The 22,089-nt window shown below is 35.9% G+C and overlaps 1 protein-coding gene across 7 annotated transcripts; it reads right to left on the bottom strand.

The window, feature by feature from the left end:
* Window positions 1-7,763: 7,763 nt before the first annotated feature.
* On the bottom strand, window positions 7,764-13,509 carry LOC110777104 (plasma membrane ATPase 4-like). Of its 7 annotated transcripts, none has more exons than XR_008924378.1 (6): window positions 13,321-13,509; window positions 12,280-12,456; window positions 11,642-12,146; window positions 10,694-10,854; window positions 10,419-10,592; window positions 7,764-7,974 (listed from the first exon to the last, which is right to left on the bottom strand). XR_008924378.1 is itself a non-coding variant. In XM_056833459.1 (5 exons), the coding sequence occupies exons 3-5, from the start codon at window positions 10,733-10,735 to the stop codon at window positions 7,879-7,881; spliced, it is 312 nt and encodes a 103-aa protein (XP_056689437.1). In that variant the 5' UTR covers window positions 10,736-10,854; window positions 11,642-12,146; window positions 13,321-13,509; the 3' UTR covers window positions 7,764-7,878. The 7 variants fall into 7 exon arrangements, 3 of the variants coding, with proteins under 3 accessions (XP_056689437.1, XP_056689439.1, XP_056689438.1); XR_008924379.1 differs by lacking the exon at window positions 12,280-12,456 and having other exon boundaries at window positions 11,642-11,736; window positions 11,925-12,146; XR_008924381.1 differs by lacking the exon at window positions 12,280-12,456 and having other exon boundaries at window positions 11,642-11,733; window positions 11,925-12,146.
* Between the last annotated feature and the right edge of the window lie 8,580 nt (window positions 13,510-22,089).

Here is a 22,089-nt window from a genome sequence, read left to right as displayed (position 1 = left end):
GGAAACAACCATTAACCCAGGAAACATATTATTTACACATAATCATTTAGCATAGTTTAGATGCATACTCTTTGTTGCGTGCCTTCCCTAGCTGCGCCCGAACCGAACAAGAACAAGTCTTTTAGGACTCCAAGTGTCGTCCCTCCGTAGAAAGTCCACAGCACGTCCGGATCCGCCTTAAGATTGACCAACTAGAATCGCCCTTAAGGTACTCAGAAAATTCGGCACTTTTGGGGCAAGATGGGTGTTTGAATTTTCTCTCAAAAAACTCACTTTTGAATACTTTGAAACTTGTGTATAAATTATGACCCCTAGGCCTTTATTTATAGAGTTATGGAAAAGGAATCGTAATCCTAGTAGGATGCGAATTAATTGGAATTAGAATTCTACATGAATTCTACTTAATCAATTTATCCAATAGGAATAGACATTTAATCATACACTGACTCTTGCAGATTCAGGAATCTCGCATGAGCTCAAACTCACACACACACGGCAGCCACAAGGGCTGCCCACGCATGCGAGCAGCAGCCCACGCAGCGCGGCCCACGCATGCGTGGCCTTGTGCGCGCTGGGCTGTGGCGTGCGTGCTTGCTGGGCGATGGCCTGGCTTCGTGCTGGGCCTTCGTCCGGCAGGCCTCGTCCGATGCTAATTCGTACGATACGCTTCCGATTAAAATTCCATTTCCGGAATCTATTTCCGATACGAACAATATTCAATATTTCCGATTCCGGAATTAATTTCCGTTTCGAACAAATATTTAATATTTCCGTTTCCGGAATTATTTTCCGATTCCGGTAATATTTCCGATTCTGACAATATTTCCGTTTCCGGCAATATTTCCGATTCTGGTAATATTTCCATTTCCAACAATATTTTCGGATACGTACCATGTTTCCGTTTCCGGCAACATCTACGACTTGGATAATATTCATATTTCCGATACGATCCATATTTCCGTTTCCGGCAATATCATCGTTTCCGGAGTATTCATTTCTTGCCTGTGACGATCTTAGCTCCCACTGAAACCAAGATCCGTCGGTTCCGAATATTCATAGATGGAGTATTTAATGCCATTAAATACTTGATCCGTTTACGTACTATTTGTGTGACCCTACGGGTTCAGTCAAGAGTAAGCTGTGGATTAATATCATTAATTCCACTTGAACTGAAGCGGCCTCTAGCTAGGCATTCAGCTCACTTGATCTCACTGAATTATTAACTTGTTAATTAATACTGAACCGCATTTATTAGACTTAACATAGAATGCATACTTGGACCAAGGGCATTATTTCCTTCATCTAGAATGCTGTATTGCTGTTTGATCATGCTCATTGTTGATGTTGCTTGTAATGCTGTGCCTTGCCTTGATCGTGTGTAGAATGGAAGAGAGAATAAGATTAGCAGTGGCAACAGGAGAGTATACACCAACACCCCCCCTCAAACTTGGTATGGGTAAAACATTGATCATACCAAGTTTGGAAGACAGAATTCTGTGCTGTGGACTAGGGAGAACTTTGGTAAAGATATCAGCTAGTTGATTGGTGGTTGGAAGATAACTGAGTTGGAGAAGTCCCTCAAGAACTTTATCTCTAGTAAAGTGGCAGTCCACTTCAATATGCTTAGTTCGTTCATGAAAAATAGGGTTCTTAGCAATGTGTAATGCAGATTGGTTATCACAGTGAAGCTTAACAGGTTGCAAACCAGTAATCCCTAATTCTTCAAGGAGTCTAACCATCCAAGTGACCTCACTTGCCGCTTGAGACATAGCTCTGTATTCAGCTTCAGATGAACTTCTCGAGATAGTGGATTGTTTCTTGGACTTCCAGCTGATGGGAGAGTTACCAAGAAGAAGCACATAACCAGTAACTGATCTTCTGGTTGAAGGGCATGCAGCCCAATCAGAGTCTGAGAAAGCTTGCAAAGTGAGTTGATCATTAGCTTTGAGCAAAATACCTTGTCCAGCTGTGTGATTCACATATCTAAGAGTGTGAGTGAGAGCAGCAAGATGAGAGATTTTAGGAGAGTGCATAAACTGACTGAGAGATTGAACTGCAAAAGCCAGATCAGGTCTAGTGTGAGTGAGAAAATTGAGCTTGCCAACATAGCACCTATACAAATCAGGGTTAGGACAAGGATCTCCTTCAGAGGTGAGCTTCAAATTGAGAGGAAAAGGGGTGACTGCAGGTTTGGAGATGTCAAGATCACAATCAGTGAGCAATTCTTTGGTGTACTTCCTTTGAGTGAGAACATAACCTTCAGGAGTGTGACTGATCTCAATGCCAAGGAAAAAATTGAGAAGACCAAGGTCTTTGATGCTAAAGGTGTGATGCAGATGAGCTTTGAGAGCATGAATGGTTGCTTCATTAGAGCCAGTTATGATTATGTCATCAACATAAACAGCAACCACAGTGATGTCTTTATTGTCATGTTTAATAAACAAAGAATAGTCATTCTATGATTGTGTGAAGCCCTGGGTTTTTAATTCATCCAAAAGTCGAGCAAACCATTGTCTAGAAGCCTGTTTAAGGCCATATAATGATTTATTGAGCTTGCATACATGTCCAACAGGAGCAGTAACACCTTCAGGAACCCTCATGTAAACTTCCTCATCTAAGTTTCCATGGAGAAAAGCATTATTGATGTCCAATTGGAACAATTTCCATTTTCTACAAGCAGCAAGGGAAATAAGACATCTGACAGTGGACATCTTGACCACAGGAGAGAAGGTCTCATGGTAATCAATACCATATTTTTGTGTGAACCCTTTGGCAACTAGCCTAGCTTTATACCTTTCTATAGAACCATCAGCATTCTTTTTAATTCGAAAAACCCATTTGCAACCAATAGCTTTCTTGCCTTTAGGGAGCAAAACAAAATCCCAAGTGTGGTTGTGATCCAAAGCAGTGATCTCATTTTCCATAGCCAGAAGCCAATTGTTGTCACCAGCAGCTTCCTTGTAAGTAGTTGGCTCAATGTGAGCCATATGAGCAGCAATAAGAACTTTGTGAGCATCAGAAAGACTGGCATAAGAAACTATGTTACACCAATGTTTGACAGGTTTAGAACAAACAAAATCATGAAGGTGAGAAGGTGCTTTTGAGACTCTTGTTGACCTTCTAATAGTAGGAATAGAAGAGTTTGTATGTGAGATAGGAGGTGAATCTGGTGTGACTACAGAGTGAGTAGACAGATCATGTGGGATAGAATCTGTTGGAGATAAAGATGGAGAAGATGGTGTATTTGTTGGTATATTGGATGGAGTTTCAGAAAGAAAACTAGAAGTAGGAGTTTGGAAAAGTGGAGAGAGTGAAACAGAATCAGAAAAAGAAGTAGAAACAGGAAGAAAGAATTTGGTAGAATAGGTGGACTTGGGGGTGGAAGAGTAGTGAAAAGGGAAATGTTTCTCATGAAAGAAAATATCCCTGGAAACAATTATTTTGTTAGTGGCTAGATTCAATACCTTGTAAGCTTTCTGGTTGGGAGGATAACCAATAAAGACACAGGGATCTGCCCTTGGATCAAATTTGGATCTATTGGTTTTGACAGTGGTAATGTAGCACAAGCAACCAAAGATCTTTAAGTGGGAAAGATCAGGTTTAGTGTGGAAGAGCTTTTCATAGGGTGTACAGAAGTTAATGCTTTTCAATGGCATTCTATTAATGAGGTAAGTAGCAGTGAGGACACAACTACCCCAGTATTTGTCAGGCAATTTGGATTGAAAAGCCAATGCTCTAGCAGTTTCAAGAAGGTGTTTATGTTTTCTTTCTACTACACCATTTTGCTGAGGTGTATGGCTGCAACTTTTCTGGTTTAGAATACCCTTAGTGAGAAACAATTCCTTCATTGCTCCTTCTGTAAGATCAGGGGCATTATCTGATCTAATCCCCTTAACTGATAAATTAAACTGTGTTTCAACATAAACAAGAAATTGAGCCATGATCTTTACTGAATCTGTTTTACTTTTCATGAAATAAGTCCAAGTCATTCTGGTGTAATCATCAACAATGGTTAAGAATTGATTACACTTAGATGAGTCCAAAATGGAATATGGTCCCCAAACATCTATATGCAATAGCTCAAAAGGCTGAGTAGTTTTAATACAACTAGTTGGAAATGAAAGTCTAGTTTGCTTAGCCAAAGGACAGATTTGGCAAAATGACTCAGCTAAACAACCCTTTACATCCAAACCCTGTACATTCTTTATTTTCCCAAATGACATATGTCCAAGTCTTAAATGCCACAGTTTGGCTTCTTGAACTGCTTTTGAACTAATAGTAGAAAGAGCAAACTTATTTGAATCTAAATGTAAGTCTGAAAGCAAGAATTCTTCACACAAAGTGTACAATCCTTTCTGCATCTTACCAAGCTGTATATGCTTGTTCCTGGAAGGGTCCTGAATAAAACAGTTGCCATTGGTAAATGAGACTGAGAAGTTTGCATCACAACACAATTTGGAGATAGAAACCAGATTAAATTTAAACCCTGGAACATGAAGAACATCTTTAAGTGTGATTCCCCCAGCTAGATGTATGGTACCTTTGTGTTTAACTTGTAGTTGTGTGCCATCAGGTATAGTTATAGTGTGATTACCATCAGAAACAGGTTCAAAAGAGTGAAACTCAGATATATTGGAACACATGTGATCACTAGCTCCACTGTCTAGAATCCATTGATTGTTAAAATTAGACATGAGACAGAATGTACCTTGAGGTTGGTAGCTAGTTGCTAAGCCAAGAGAGTGAGAGCCAGAATTCTCTGCTTGGTTAGCAACTTGTTGACTGTGCAAACAATTCATCAACTGAGTGTATTGTTCTTCAGTAAATGTGGCATGTACTACTCCTGGTCCTTCTGTATCTGTCTGAACCTCTTTAGGAGTGTACTCATCTAATTGAGCAGCTGCTGCTATTCTCTTGCCCTTTCCCTTGAAATCTTTGGGGTAACCATGCAGTTTCCAACATTTCTCAATAGTGTGATTTCTCATTTTGCAGTGATCACAAAAGAGACTATTCCTGTTGTTATTGTTGTTGTTCCTGAATTGATTTCCAGTGCCTGCATATTGAGAGTTAGAATTGTTGTTATACTGATTCATGTATGGCTTGTTGTTGTCAAATCTTCTAGCATTGAATGCTGCAGATTCAGTCTGTGTTTGTGTCTTGTGATTGTGCACTTCTTTCTGCTGTTCTTCCTGTAAAAGCAAACCATATGCCTTCGAAATTGTAGGAAGAGGATTCATCATGAGAATAGTGCTTTTAGGATGCTCATATTTTTCATTCAGTTTCATCAGAAATTGAATCAATCTTTGATTCTGCTGTGTTTTGAGCAACTGCTGAGTGAGATTACAGCTATACCCAGTACATTCACAGACAAGTAAAGGCTCTAATCCATCAAGCTGATCCCATAGCATCTTGATCTTTGTGAAGAAACTAGAAACTTCCTCATCATCTCCTTGACTTAATTCACTGAGTTGTTGTTGAACAGAAAACAACTGAGGTCCAGATTCTCTACAATATCTATCTGCTAGTTCAAGCCATATTGCCCTTGCTGTTTTGAGATACAAAACACTTCTTGCAATTTTTGGTTCCAGTGATGCTAACATCCATGAAATTACCAGATCATTACACCTATTCCACATCCTATAATTTTGAGAATTTGCTGCTGGTGGATTCAAGCTGCCATCAACAAAACACAGCTTGTTTCTTGCTGATAAAGCTATCATCATTGAACGTCTCCAATCACTGAAAAACTTTCCTTCAAATTCAATGCTCACCAATTTCGTGGCATTTAAATCACTGTTACTAAGATAGTAAGCAGAGTTTGGATTCTGAGATGAATCTGTTTGATCTGCAGGCATTTTGAATTTGCAATTTCAAAGAAAAAATTTGATCAAATTGTGAAAGATCAATCAATCTGAACGGAAGAAGAATTTTAGCAGGATCAAATGATCACTTGCTCTGATACCATATTAGAAATCAACACTTAGGATGATTTCTTTGCTAAACTGATTTTCAGTTTAAGCTTTGAGAGAGAGTTCTAAGAACTTGATCAAACAGAATTTTTATTATTTGATTGATGATCCATTCGTACAGCAAGCATGAACTATATATACAATCTAATGGTGATGTGTTGCATCCAATGTGATGGCTCTATTTGTACACATCAGCTATTGCAGCTGTTAACAATCAGCTTATTAAAAGTATGCAGTACAACAGAATGACTAACTAACTCCCTAGATTTAAGGAGGTTGTTAGAGCTAGAAACTGATCATGTGGAGAAGCTTCTAGAATGCTGTATTGCTGTTTGATCATGCTCATTGTTGATGTTGCTTGTAATGCTGTGCCTTGCCTTGATCGTGTGTAGAATGGAAGAGAGAATAAGATTAGGAGTGGCAACAGGAGAGTATACACCAACAAATTTGTATATTGACAACCTAATAACGACGGGTCGGGGATAACAACCAAACAAAGACAGGAACAACTGTCGCAAATGTCTTTTACGACGGGTTAACGACGAGATTCCATTAACGACGGCCCATTTTATGACGGGTTCGCGGCAGGAAATCCTGTCGTTAATCAACAATTATTTGTCTTTCTCGATGGGATTTCCCATCGTTAATGGTACAATTTCTTATAGTGTAAGATCACCATTATGATGTGATGTTAAATGACTAAAGTTTATTTTCAACCATTAATCAACTCTTATCCGAAATTGTTAGAACAATTTAATTTCCTATCATATCGATTTATTAGCCTTATAGAAGATCGAATGAGTAAAGTAATGTACCCCATAATAAAAACATAATAAATTTCAAAAACTCAGTTTGCCAAAAATGGAATTAATTCTTTGAAAGTCAGAAATAAAATGAGTACATAACGTACTAATATAGGACATAATAATATATCGTGGTGTTACAGTCTTACAGATTCCATATTGTTTGTCTTGGAACATGTTTGCATACAAATTCGGTTCAGAATTCATCAGATTCTTTCCGTTTAAAAAGGGGACAGTGCCCCATATCAGAACAACTTCTCGCCTTCTACTGAAAAAAAATCCATCAATGCAATCCATTATTCCATCTAGTACTAAGATTTTGTAATCCAATTTTTTCTACAAATTGATCGAGGAGGTTTGGAGGAGTGATTTGAATGTTTAACTTATCGTGCAGATCACTGTTACCTGATTCGCTAGTATGAGATTAGGTACGGGTTTGTAATTCGCTGCATAATTTGCGAGATTAGACCAAAATTGTACCATTTTCATGTTATAATTTGCCTTTTCGCACTAGAAGAAAAAACCGCAAGTGCGGGCTCATTTTAAGGGGTTTAGTGCGGGCTTTTACATGTGCAGCACATGGCCTGCCCGCACTTGATGTTTCTCAAGTGCTGCCAATTTCGAAAATGAGCCCGCACTTGACATATTTTGTGCTGCCAATTTTAGAATATGAGCCCGCACTTGATATATTTGGTGCTGCCAATTTTGAAAATGAGCCTGCACTTGACATATTTGGTGCTGCCAATATTGAAAATGAGCCCGCACTTGACATATTTGGTGCTGCCAAATTTGAAAATGAGCCCGCACTTGACATAGAAATGGGCAGCACAAGCATAAAAATGAGCCGCACTTGATATATAAATGAGCCGCACTTGGCCTATAAATGAGCCGCACTTGATCTAGATTTGTTGTATAATCGATTTCCCTGCTACATATTACAATTGGACCACGCCACTGATTAACCTCCATACGTCATATAAAAAGTATCCAATTATATAGATAATTAAAATAAATCGTATATAATTGTAAATATAAAAGTCGATTACATTACAATCATATGAAAAACTAGCTAGCATCCATAATTTAAGATTCAGTACAATAAAATATCAAAGACAATCACTGGTTATGAAGTTTGCCAACATTTCTCGAACTTCATCTATCTCCTCAAAGGTAAAAAGCCGCTCCCTCGGATTATTGAATACCTTAAAAAGATAGACCATCAAAAAAAAATATACACTTTAGTTATATTATAAATATTGAATCGTACAATAAATTAAGACTAAATTTGTTCATAACAAATAAATAATGAACCGTATAATAATAAAATTGGTTACTTTCGGTCCCAACTTTCATCTAATGAACTTAAATAAATATTTTAAAGGCCTTCCATGTTTAATAAATTTAATTTTATGTTTCAAAGACTCACTCTCACCCATTTTGGTGAAGTTATGCACATTTCAGCCACGTTAGTTCATTATCGGTCACATGTTGACTTGAATGGATAATTTCTGTCCCAACTTTCAACTAATGAACTTAAATGAGTATTTTAAAGTCTTTCCATGTTTAATACACTTAGTTTTATGTTTCGAAGACTCATTCTCACCCATTTTGGTGAAGTTATGTACAGTTATGCCTCGTTAGTTCATTATCGGTCACATTTTGACTAAAATGGCTAATTTCGGTCTCAACTTTCATCTAATGAACTTATATGAGTATTTTAAACTGTTCCCATGTTTAATACACTTATTTTTATGTTTCAAATACTCATTCTCACCCATTTGGTGAAGTTATGCACATTTAAGCCTCGTTAGTTCATTATAGGTCACATTTTGACTAAAATGGCTAATTTCGGTCCCAACTTTCAACTAATGAACTTAAATGAGTATTTTAAAGTCTTTCCATGTTTTATTCACTTAGTTTAATGTTTCAAAAACTCATTCTCACCCATTTTGGTGAAGTTATGCACATTTAAGCCGCGTTAGTTCATTATCAGTCATATTTTTTACTAAAATGGCTAATTTCGGCCCCAACTTTCAACTAATGAACTTAAATGAGTATTTTAAATTCTTTCTATGTTTAATACACGTAGTTTAATGTTTTAAAAACTCATTCTCACCCATTTTGGTGAAGTTATGCACATTTAAGCCGCGTTAGTTCATTATTGGTCACATTTTGACTAAAATGGCTAATTTCAGCCCCAACTTTCAACTAATGAACTTAAATAAATATTTTAAAGTCTTTCCATGTTTGTTACACTTATTTTTATGTTTTAAAGACTCATTCTCACCCATTTTGGTGAAGTTATGCACATTTAAGACTCGTTTGATCATTATCGGTCACATTTTGACTAAAATGGCTTATTTCGGTCCCAACTTTCAACTAATGAACTAAAATAAGTATTTAAAATATTTTACATGTCAAATATACTTAGTTTTAAGGCTCAAATACTTATTATCACCTACTTTAATCAAGTTATGCACATTTAAGGCTCGTTTGATCATTATAGGCCACATGTTTTACTAGAAATGGCTTATTTCGGTCCCAACTCTATACTAATGAACCTTAAAAAGTAATAAAAACCCATTACATGTTTATTAGACTTATTTTAATGTTTCTAAGACTAAATCTCACCTGCTTTGGGCAACTTATGCACATTTAAGGATAGTTTGTTTACTATAGGTCATATTTTGACTAAAATAGCTTATTTCGCTCTCAATTTTCAACTAATAAATCTAAATAATTGTTTTAAACCCTTTACTTGTTTATAAGACTTAAGTTATTGTTTATAAGATTCACTCTCACCTAATTTGGTCAAATTATGCACATTTAAGGCTCTTTTGATCATTATAGGTCATATTTTGACTAAAATGGCTTATTTCGGTCACAACTTTCAACTAATGAACCTAAATAAGTATTTGAAACACCTACATGTTTAATATAATGGGTTTTATGTTTCAATGACTCATTTTAACCTACTTTGGTCAAGTTATACAAAGTTATAGTATAATATTGATTCTGACCTTTATTTCAATTATAAGATTCCAAGCATCTTTGCTTAGGGTGTAATGAACTACGAACTTGATAATATCAAGAAGGAAATAGAAAACCAGACTATATAATCATATAACTCCAGCCCATCCCCATCTAATCCCATTGATTGATGAAAAATTAATGACTGCAATAAAGGAGGCGACCTGCAAACGTGAGGAGCAAAATCAATTTATCTAGTCAGTTTATGAAAATTGTGATTTTGCAACAGCCTGCAGTATAAAAGTAGAACTTCTATCAAGGAAGTAACCTACAGGCTACAACCATGAGGAGAGAATGTTCGAGTCTCTTGTTGTAAGAGCTCTAAGCAGCAACATTTTTTTTTTCACCAGATTTTAACTATTAGCGATAGCTTTAGTTGATGCCATGAGAGTAATGTCATTATTTATAGCAGTTTTAAAGGAAATTTTAATAAAAATATAGATATCACTCTGGAACATGTCACACATACAGAAAACAGACATGTCTAACACCTAGTACTCTATAATGAGTTTAAGGAGGAACTAGAACACACTTGAAACTGATTAAGATTAAGAAATACGTTCAAGGAAAAGAAAAATTGAAACTGGTAAAAGAGAATATTTGAAGTTTTTCTTACCAATTGCGCCACCACAAATGCAGACATGAGAAGAACTCTAGGTCTCTCCAGAAATGACCAGCTCTGAGTGCGAGTAATAAAGATGAGGGCCTGGCTAATGTTGCTAACTTGCATATATATTGCAGATGAAGTTTTCTCTGTGTTTCTAGGTAGAGAGCTCACACCCAAATTATCCTGTTACAGTTGATTTACATATATAAATATATGCATGAGGAAAAGCAAGTGTCCATATATAATATATAATAACTGCAGTACTTTATAATCCTTTTTATTACCTCGAAGAAATCTGTGCCATTTACGACCCAGTAAAATAACATAGTGACTAAGGCGAGATATGCCCCGATGACACAACCAGTAACAAAAATCTCATTCAGTTTCCAGCTGTCAGGGCTTGGAGATGGTCTGACACGATCTTTAGAGATTGCTATGATTGTTCCTGCATTTTAGTTAAACATACAAGAATTAGAGCATTACTGAAGACATTTCCCCCCTAGAAAAAGACGAAAAAGTCCAGTTTTTCCTCTTCAATTTTATCAGAAAACAATAGTGCTAATAGTGAAACAAAATAGTTCCAAGGCTTGTAATGTGAGAGGGAGTCTACAAGTGACAAGTTCAACAGACAAGTACATCAATAATGTAGTATGATTCCAGAAGGTATTACCATAATTTACTATAGCTATAATCAGAAGTTCAGAAACATAAATGTGGCAAGTCATACTCCTAGATTAAGGCTTCATTCCAGAAGGTTAAGCCATCTTGGGGGGATGGAGATCTAACATATATCTGAAACTGCATATATTTTAAAAGCTTAACTTTCGATGCTCTTAATCAGAATCTAAGAGTGCCAGCACTCTTAGATTAAAGCTTAACTTTCTGGAATGGTGGCACTCTTATGCACTTTTGAGGCTTGTTTGATCATATGAAAGAAATTCCTATCTAACAAGTTCATGTTTCTAGAATTCCTCCAATCATGAAATAATTATAATACAAAAACACTAGTTATTGATCAAGTGAAAATGCCGCTTTTAACACTTCCGAGTTGATCAAATGTTTAAGTTCTATATATGCAGACTATTTAAGAACAATTTACACATAGAATTTTATTAATTGGTATGTTACAATGGTTCATGCACACTGTTAAGTTATACAAAAGTGATGCCATGTCTTCACGTGCAGAAGAAATAAACATAAGGTAAAAACGAGCAAATTCTCAAATAACTAACCTCATAAATCTTCTTAAGCTCCATGTAGAGCAAGCTAATCTTTACGAATTCCAACGCAATATCTTTCAAAGTGAAGAGTTTGCAGCAATATGCTTCTAAATCGCATTGCAGGATATAAGATTGCAAGGATTTTAAAGGGTAGAAACATAAAACCCTATAAGTAGATAAATAAATTGACTATATGCACCCAGTAGAAAAGAAGATATGTACACCATAGCAGTGCAGATCAAACGCAACAGCCCAAATAGAAAATCAACAAAAGTCAACCGATGTCAAGACCTACCAAACTTGAACAATTAGCAGCTTTGCGGTTGCAACATCTAGCTTTAAAGACCCTTTGTTTTGGTAGCATTGCAAACTTGCAACTGAATTTAAGCAACCAGACATAACCAGGATCCAACAACCTTCTACTGCTGACCAGAACAAAGCACACTTCGGCCCTGAACACCCACACCAGCCGCTGCAACACTGCATCAGCTCTGTAGACCAACATGAGACTAAGTACCTATATTGGTGACACATAAGTGATGCACAATAGCAACAGAAGTTCAGATTAGAGTGCAGAGCAGTATGCAGCAATAGTAAACAACAGGAGCAGTAAGCAGAGCAGTAATTAGCAGCAACAGTCCAATACTAACTTTGATATTCTTGTCTTTCCTCTTCACACCACCTTACTCTAGCCTCAATTTACTTGCTCATTGCTATGAGCCTTGAGTTGACGTAATCTATTTGCATTATCATTATGGTTGTGCGAACTTCTTCGTGCTTGAAAAGTAGATAATCATTTGATGCTTTAATATCTACGAATATTTCCACTAGATATGTACACAGGAATCAAACATAAGACAAAAACAAACAAAATACTAAATCTAGAAATAGAAGAGGAATAGTTATAACATCTAGCACAGATTAATCAAACTATTGTAAGCCTCTTTTAGTTATCGATGTTCTGCTCACAATGCAATTCAGCTGTTGATATTGATGTTCTGCTCACAATGCAATTCTAACGGCCAAAATCCTACATCATTCCAGCTGAACATATTTTAATCTAAACCTATTATTCCAGAGTATTCTTAGATAGATTCTAATGGTTTACTGGTTTGGCAAACCAGTAGGACTAGACTCAAACTGAATATTGAAGAAGTAAATCTTAGGATCAGGACATCCTTAGTTTGTGGAGCTGTGTGAAGACTGAACAGAGATACTGAACAAAGTTTTAAATGCTTACAGAATTAGCTTTAAAAAGTTATAAGAGATGCCAGGTTTATCGAGTTTTCGGTTTGTGCTTTCCTGGTGTACAGACATGCTACTACTGTCATTGAATTTGAAATACTCTTGCATCTACAACTTATACAGGCTTCCTATTCTATTTTATCTTACCTATTTTACTACTATATTTGAAAGTTATACGGACTATCATCACTTCTCTAGAATATCCACAATCCATCATTCAAATTATAAAAAATAAATAAGAAACAATTATGTGTCTCTAACCAATATGATAGAATACAGAAAAATTAGGTTCAAGGAAACTTCAAAATCTAATAATCACAACAACAAACAAACCCCAAAACGATTCATTTTGATACACTACACCCTTCAATCAATAAGAACCCTATAATAATACACAAACAAAGAAAGAAAAATTGAAATCACATGGACATTAATTACAATATTACCTCAGGATTACTGGAACCGAATCAAAGAAGAGAATCATTAGGTTTCATAGTGGAAGCAGTATTGTTCCTGAACTCCTAAGATACAAGGAGGAGCGACACGGCGGTGTGGAACAGTAGGGACGCAACAGTGGGGGAACAACAGCGGTGAGCGGTGGGGGAACTGAAGGAAACATTGCCCTTGGTCCAAAGTATGCATTCTATGTTAAGTCTAATAAATGCGGTTCAGTATTAATTAACAAGTTAATAATTCAGTGAGATCAAGTGAGCTGAATGCCTAGCTAGAGGCCGCTTCAGTTCAAGTGGAATTAATGATATTAATCCACAGCTTACTCTTGACTGAACCCGTAGGGTCACACAAATAGTACGTAAACGGATCAAGTATTTAATGGCATTAAATGCTCTATCTATGGATATTCGGAATCGACGGATCTTGGTTTCAGTGGGAGCTGGGATCGTCACAAGCAAGAAATGAATACTCCGGAAACGATGATATTGCCGGAAACGGAAATATGGATCGTATCGAAAATATAAATATTATCCAAGTCGTAGATGTTACCGGAAACGGAAACATGGTACGTATCGGAAAATATTATCGGAAATGGAAATATTGCCAGAATCGGAAATATTGCCGGAAACGGAAATATTGTCAGAATCGGACATAATATCGGAATCGGAAAATAATTCCGGAAACGGAAATATTAAATATTTGTTCAAAACGGAAATTAATTCCGGAATCGGAAATATTAAATATTGTTCGTATCGGAAATGAATTCCGAAAACCGGGAATTTTATCGGAAGCGTATCGTACGAATAAGCATCGGACGAGGCCTGCCGGACGAAGGCCCAGCACGAAGCCAGGCCATCGCCCAGCAAGCAATGGCGCGCCACAACACAGCCCAAGGCTGCGGCAGGCCTACCGCAAGGCAGGCCCAGCGCGCAGCTTAGGCCATGGCAGCCTCGTGGGTTGCGGTAGCTCGCATGGGCTTCGTGGGCATGTGGGCTGTGCGCGGGCATGGCCTGCATGCTTGCGGGTCATGCTCGTGTGTGTGTTTGTGTCCATGCATAATTCCTAAAACTATTAGGATTTGATGTATGATTAAATTCCTATTCCTATTAGGATTATTTAATTAAATAGAGTCCTTGTAGGATTCTAAGTTTAATTAAATCGTATCCTACTAGGATTTCAGTTCCCTTTCCAAACCTCTATAAATAAGGGCCTAGGGTCATAATTTATACGAACGATTGAAGTATTCAAAGGGTAAGTTTTTGAAAGAAAATTCAGCCACACTCTTGCACAATAATAACCGAAATTCCTAAGCACCTTAAGGGCGATTCTAGTTGGTCAATCTTGAGGCGGATCCGGACGTATTGTGGACTATCTACGGAGGGACGACACTTGGAGTCCTAAAGACTTGTTCTTGTTCGGTTCGGGCGCAGCTAGGGAAGGCACGCTACAAAGTGTATGCATCTATACTATGCTAAATGATTATGTGTAAATAATATGCTTTCCTGGCTTTATGGTTTTTCCGCATGATTTATGTATTGTCATATGTATCATAACCTCACAGTGGTATCACGAGCCTCTTATTATTTTCATAATCTAAATTGCATGAACATGGTTAAATATTACAAATTTGCAAGAATTAAAAGGGGTGATTAATTTTCGTAATTGTTAATTAATTGCAAATTGCGTTTATTTAATTATACGTACGCAGTTTTTCGGCAGTTTCTTCGTTACTCATCCAAATCGAGTGATTTTTGTGTCAATTCCGCATGTAAAAGGCATTCTAAAATTTTGACAAAAATTGTATTTTTCGGCCGAACCCAGAATTCTCAAATTCGAAGCCTAACTATGACTTTTCTGAGGTTTTAGTTTTTCGAATGCAAAATTTCGTAAATTTAAGATGTTAAATTAAATATTTGCGATTCTTGTTGATAAATCTTGAATTTTTGATTGACCTACTGTATATGTTTAACAAGTTTGAATGCCTAGCCTTGTTAATTATGCAATCTAATTTGTAATTATGATTAATTTGTTGAAAATTGGAATAATTTAGAATTAATTTGATTTTCATAATTAGTTATAATTTAATTAGATACCTATGATTAAAAACCACCATAAAAATTGTAAATTTATGTTAAATTTAAAATTTTTATGACCTAGACTTGAATCCATGTTAATCGGAAATCAATTAAATAATAAATTTTCGATTTTTCGCCCTAAAATTGTGAAATTAATATTATTTATTAATTTGTCATTAATTTTGAATCTAAATTTTAAATTTTTATGCGATTCGCTCATATAACTTGCACGCACAAAGCAATGGACGCTACGTGTTACCCTTAAGGGGTGTTGTATCGTGCGGGCATGTGACGACGAGCAAGGGAGCTCGTCGCCCATGCGGTACGAATGCAATGAGCAAGGCCATGGTGCACGAGCACAAGGCAGCAGCCCTGCCTTGTGTCGTGGGCTGTGTGCGATGGGCGAATGGGCGAGGGCGAGAGCAAGGCACGAGCAGTCGCGTGTGGGCAGCAAGCGAGCTGCGCCACAGCGCGCACTGCCTCGCGCAAGCGTGCGGAGCCTCGCGCGCAGCGAGAGCAAGCTCGCGTGCCACGAGTGCTACGCCCAGCATCGATCGCTCGCGCGCAGCGAGCGCCAGCTCGCATGCCACTGCCTCGTGCGATGGCGCGCAGCGAGCCAGAGGCCAAGCATGCCTCGGATGCCTTGCGATGGAATGCAGCAGCAATGCGACGCAGCGCATGGGCTGCGCGCACATGGCCAGCGATGGCTGCGTGCGTGTGGCCTATGGTTGTGCGTTGCGTGGGGTTGTTGCGTTGCGATTAGATCGTTTTGAAATTTTAATTTGAAATTTTCAGTTTACGTAATTTTAATTAATTTTAAAATTAATAATTTAAATTATTTTCTTGGATTTTAATTTTGAATATTGTAATTATAATAAATTTTATTTATTCTTATTATTTTACTAAAATTAAAATCATGAATTAATTTAAATACGACTGAAATTAAATTAAATTTATGGATTCAATTATAAATTTATATGAGCTTTAAATTTTAATTAAATTTGTATGTTTCCGGTTAGACTAGAAATACATTTTTATGTTTAAAATTAGTAAAGCATATGAATTTATTGGTTTAAGTGGGAGCCCTTTTAGTCATATACTCTTGATTAGGTCTACAAATCCTTAAGGTTAAAACAACTTGATTAGAATTAATAAGGACTGAATAATTTGTAGATTATTGGTGCCCTTGATTAATTGCTACAAATGTTTATGTGATGCATAATGTGTTCTACTAACCAGCTATGTGGGCCATTCATGATAATGAATGGGTGAATGGTATATATATTGTATATGTACTGTTTTGCAGGTTATGAAGTGACTAGTATGGCCCAAATAGGATAGAAAATATGGTCTGCGAACCATTAATTTGAATGTAATTGGTCTAAAGTACCAAAGTTGTTTTTCAATTAAAATATGGTCTGCGTACCATCAAATAGTTGTAATTATAGCTTATCCTATTTGAAGAAAATGGTGCCTCCCACGGAGATTTTCAAGACGGACTTTGAAGTTGAAGCTTCAAGATGAAGTCGGGCCATACTAGATCACATTTATCTTATGCATGTTTTAAGTTATTTATTGCTTTTAAATATGTCTTAAATATGCATGAGATCAAAGCTTGATTATGTTGCATGATTAAGGATTTTAGTTCACTTAAAATCTAACCAACATAGTAAGAGCCTTAAGTTCCAAACTTAAAAATTGAGTTAAAAGGTGCCATGCCAAAATATACACTTGCTTGGATATCCTTTACATCAATCTAGTAATAGTTTTCCCTCAGCGAGGTGTTACTTATTGGTCCTAAAGGGGCAAGGTACACAAATAATTGTGAGTACATGTTAGTTTTGGTGAAACTCAACGATATAAGTAAGGAGTCCTTTTATGTCGTGGAAAAATCGATAGGTTTACCTAATAAGTTCTTAGACGTACCTATCAACCAAGAGTAGTTTCTAGACTATTAGCAAAAGGCTTTTGCTTACCTAAAATGTTTTAGAATTGAGTCGACAAACTGTGCTTAATTCTTCAATAGTTTTAGGGTCTTGGAATCATTTTATTCACACCTGCCGGAACACATAATTCGAATAAAATGCTAATGACTTGTTTAAATTGCATGATTGCTTTCATTTTCAAGTTATTATTCATGATAAATGTTTAGACTTTGCATGCTTCAATGTATGTTTTAATTATTGTTTATAATTAAATATCTTGCACTGCAATAAATCCTTTTAGAAAGGTAACAGTAAATTTCCTCGATTGGTAGTGAATTCAAGAACGATTCACGGAAATGAGAGAAAATGAGCGATTTAAAATGTACGTTTCTTTTAGCGACTTTTATGGTTGTTTTCGAGTATCAAAGTCGGATGGCAAACCGGTTGGTGCTTGTGAATTCAAAATACAATGTAGTTTTGAGATCATAAAGCATTGAGTTTAAACACTCAGCTTTACCAATGGTTAACAACCTAATATCTTTGTCCATTTAATTCTCGAATGAGTCTAATCCCTAGACATTCGAATAGATTGATGCTTAGAGAACTTTAGAAGCTTCTGGTAAGATCATCTAGTTGAAACAGAATATTCAACATAAATAAAATGGTAAGAACTCTGTTGGAATGACATCGGACATGTCTAACAAAGTATAAAAGTCAACACTATAGAATTCAATTCTTAAGATTATAAGAAAGGGTACAAGAAATAGCAAAACAAGGAACAAATGAAAGGAATTTACGATTCCGTTTCTACCTATAAGTTTATGTTTAAAGAGAAGTGACCTAGCAATCAAACTTCCTTGGTATCATATACCGCTTGAGGTTCTTACTTCGGTAATAATTCAAACAATGGAAGCTAGGCTACACTAATGACCTACAAGTGGGAAATGAAGCATGGCAATGCTACATTAGTTGTAGGGTCATCTAGTTTGTTTTAAGTCCTTTCAAGGCTGGAACTTAATGGCTATTTTGTTCCATAATCAGCATACCTAAATTTATGCTTCAAACACAGAAAGACTCACATTCAGAAGAACAAAAACAATGCTTGTTTGTTTGTTTATTTGAATAAAATGGTCATTTACGGGTTGAGTCAATATGCTTGATTAAAACAAACAACTCTTTAAAGAACTTTACTAAGTTCAAATCAACCCCTTGATTTGAGTTCCACTAATCTTTGGCATTGTTGCTTAGACCATATCAATAAGTTAACATTCAAAAGCTCTATTTTGATGGACTTTTGAAAGTTCATTGATTTCTAAATCAATTTAAGACAACTAGTCTTACTTGTTGAAAGTAACAAAAGATATGAACTATTGTTAGAACGCCTAGACAATAGAGTTCAAAGCTAAAGAAAGATTTTATGACTTTATTATTTCACATGGATTTGAGTGAATATAGGTTTATTTACTCAAATGTGATATAAGTTGAATCTGTTTGGCTAGTTCAAAGATTCAGAAGTATAAAATCCACTTGGCAAGAAATCATAAAGATCTAGGTTAGATCATGTTGATGATTACTTGAGACCAAATATGATCATCAATGATTGTGTGTTGTAATTTCACAATCTAGCTCCATAAGATATGGCATATCTACGTTGGAATGATCGAAGTCAATTAGTACTTGATTCGATCAATGATGAATCATAAAGACTTTTCCTATAATTTCTAAAACAAAATGCTCAGCTACCACCAAACTAAACCAAATTCGTCAAAGCTATTGAAAAGTAATTTCAGAATAACTTTTCATAAAATATATCTAGAGAGTTGCAAAACTCAGTGGGAGCTTAGTGTTTGTCATTCGACAAACTAAGGCCCAAGTATAGATATATGTTTCATTGTGATGAGACACAAGGGTATTGTTTCTACCACGAATTTTTGAGAACATAATGTTTGTTTGCTCGAAATAATGTCCTTTTGGAGATTCGTTTCCAAAATGACAAGTGGGAGAAAATAGACCTCGAAAGTCTTCGAGGCGAACAACAAACAAATAGACCTCGAAAGTCTTCGAGGCGAACAACAAACATAAACGGACAATCTGGAGGCTTTTCGAAGTTCTTTAGAAAATCCGAACACGTATTCTTTAAGGACTCTAGAAGTGGCTTTTAAAGAATAGACATCTCTTAGAAGACTTTACAAGTGCTTCAAGGAGAACAGAATATTCAAAGGACTTTCAAGTGGCTATTGATATTCTATTGTTTGATGTTCTATACCCAAGTAGGCATAGAGTTCAAGTCACTGAAACTATGAGATTCTTCTATTAGATAGTGAAGAAACATGGAGTTCAGGTCACTGAAGCTATGCAATTCTTCTACTAGATAGTAAAGAAACCTACAACTTGCAGTCAAACTATTATCATGAAGATTAATGAGTTTGTGACCAGTAAGAAAGCTATGACGAAACCCAGATTCCCTAAAATGGTTAGAGGCCATATATAGACTCAAATGTTTTAAATGGTCAGAGGCCATAAAACATACTCAATGTTTTGATGACAAAATTGAAATTTTGTTGATTTGCAAGAATAGTTTCACACCTATTGGTTGCAAATTGGTTTTAAAGATAAAAACCATCAAACATGAAATTGTGTTCACACACAAAGCTAGATTAGTTGCTAAAGGTTACAAGCAAATTCACGGCGTGGATTGTGTTGAAACCTCATGCATAATCGTAATGCTCAAGTCTATAAATCAAGCAATGATTGCATATTGGTACATATGGCAATTGGATGACAAAACAATTCCTCAATAAAATGTTGGAATAAACTATGTACATGGTATGTCATAGGACTTGTGGATCCAAATAAATACTTGAAAGGCAAAGCTAGCTTATGAAATCTAAGTACAGATTTAAGCAAGCAATTGGGAATTAGAAATGTATTTTAGTTAAGCTAATAAGTATTTTAGTTTCATAAAATGTACATGATTCTTATAGATATATAAGAAGTTTAGTGGGAGTACATAAAAACTTGATTGGTCCTGTGTGTATCACACACATATCTCTCTATTGTGAAATAACATTCAAATGCTAATGACTTAGATTTGAAATTATTCATCAATGATGGACCAAGGCGAAACTTAGTACATACTGGGTATATATTAAGATCTATTTACAAAGATCTTATGATATTGTTTTGGATTAAGTAATGGCATTTACTAAATCAAACACGAAAGTCTCCATTGGAGACATTCGACCCATATGAATAAATCTAAGTAATGAATGTTTGAACTATGTATAAGAATTTACTAAGTTAAACATCAAAGGATCTAAGTGAGATTCTTAACCTATATTATATGTCAAAGAATTTAGCTAGATTCAGTATCTACTAAGACTAGAATGAGCTAAAGTTACATGAATAGAATTCAATTGGGAATTATTCTGCAAAAGAATTTATCATGTATGATATAATATGAGGATCGCCAAAAATGTATCGTATGGCTTTAGGCATGACAAACATATACCAATCTCTATTGATCTAAGTGAAGATCAACTAGATTGAGATCAAGAATACTTATGGTGCTTGAAAAGGTACATAGAAATAGTTCTTGATTCAAGGAAATAAAGATATGATAAATATTGATGCTACACGCATAAACACTGGCAAAGGATCAAGCAAGACCCTTTGGAGTTAACCATTGATAAGGACGAGCTATAGAGCACCGTGTTTTGAAATGGCAACATGGATTGGAGACCATGAGTTGTTGCATGGGAAATTAAATATTAATTTCTATGTTCTAAGATACAGCTGGAAAGTCTTCCACATATCCGTGAACTGCTTGGATAAGTAAATCCAAACCAAAGCATCACTAGCAACCTATACAGTTGAAGTAGAAGTACTTATTGCCTAAGAAGCAATAAAACTGAGTTGTTTACATTAAAAAAGTTCTTCACTGAACTTGGCTGGATCACATGTCTGCTGACTTGATGGTTCTTCATTGCAAAATGCGTAGAACCACTATTTAAGTAAAAAGACTAGATCACATAATAAACAAACTCAAAAGATCTTATCATCCTATCTCAAAAAAAAAAAAAAAAAACATTCGATGAAAGGGATATTAAGATTAGCAAAGCATGATAACTAAACCTATGCAACAAGTGAGAAGCAACACTCACATTGTAGCACTGGAAATCAAGCATAGCTTTGAATTCCATGAAATATTTTAAAGATGGGTTCGAGGCCCATGGTTGTAAAACATTAGGGGTTGAACATTTATCATACATGAAATGTATTTTCATATTCCATTTAATCTTGGTTTAGTATTAAATGATGAGTCCCTTCAATTTGACAATATATTCAAGATAGACTGTCAGGACCAGTCCTGTGACTAAGAAATGTCTATCAAGTGAACTTGAATGTCAAAAGTTGAAAATGGTCCCTAGTCGGAGTTTTCTATAAAATTGGACGCATAGAAAACGTTAGACGACTAGAATGCAAGATGACTAGTAGTTCTGTTTCTTGAACTATGTGGACATGACAATGTCATAATCATTTGCATAGATACTTACTTTGGGAAGACTAGTATCGGACAAGACCTATGAAACTTTACTGTAAGAGATGAAAATCTGTCATAAGCAAATTTCATTAAAATTGTTAGACACTAAATCCTCAATACCTGAGTGATTTGAGATTACTTGTTTGAGAACTGGTTGCTTTGACGTTGACCAACCGTCGCACCGTAAAAGGAGGCTATAAAGGCAACGCTCAGGTAATC

This window comes from Spinacia oleracea, chromosome 6 (genome assembly GCF_020520425.1).
Source record: "Spinacia oleracea cultivar Varoflay chromosome 6, BTI_SOV_V1, whole genome shotgun sequence".
Classification (NCBI taxonomy): Eukaryota; Viridiplantae; Streptophyta; class Magnoliopsida; order Caryophyllales; family Amaranthaceae; genus Spinacia; species Spinacia oleracea.
Note: the sequence above shows the minus strand (reverse complement) of the source record. Positions and strands in the feature narration are given on the sequence as shown.

Bases quoted from the DNA above. Each gene is read 5' to 3' on its own strand.
- LOC110777104 (XM_056833459.1), bottom strand. From the start codon at position 10,735: ATGTTATTTTACTGGGTCGTAAATGGCACAGATTTCTTCGAG. The intron at 10,593-10,693 runs GTAATAAAAAGG...CAACTGTAACAG, and splicing joins ATGGCACAGATTTCTTCGAG to GATAATTTGGGTGTGAGCTC. The intron at 7,975-10,418 runs GTAAGAAAAACT...TATCTTTTTAAG, and splicing joins CATTTGTGGTGGCGCAATTG to GTATTCAATAATCCGAGGGA.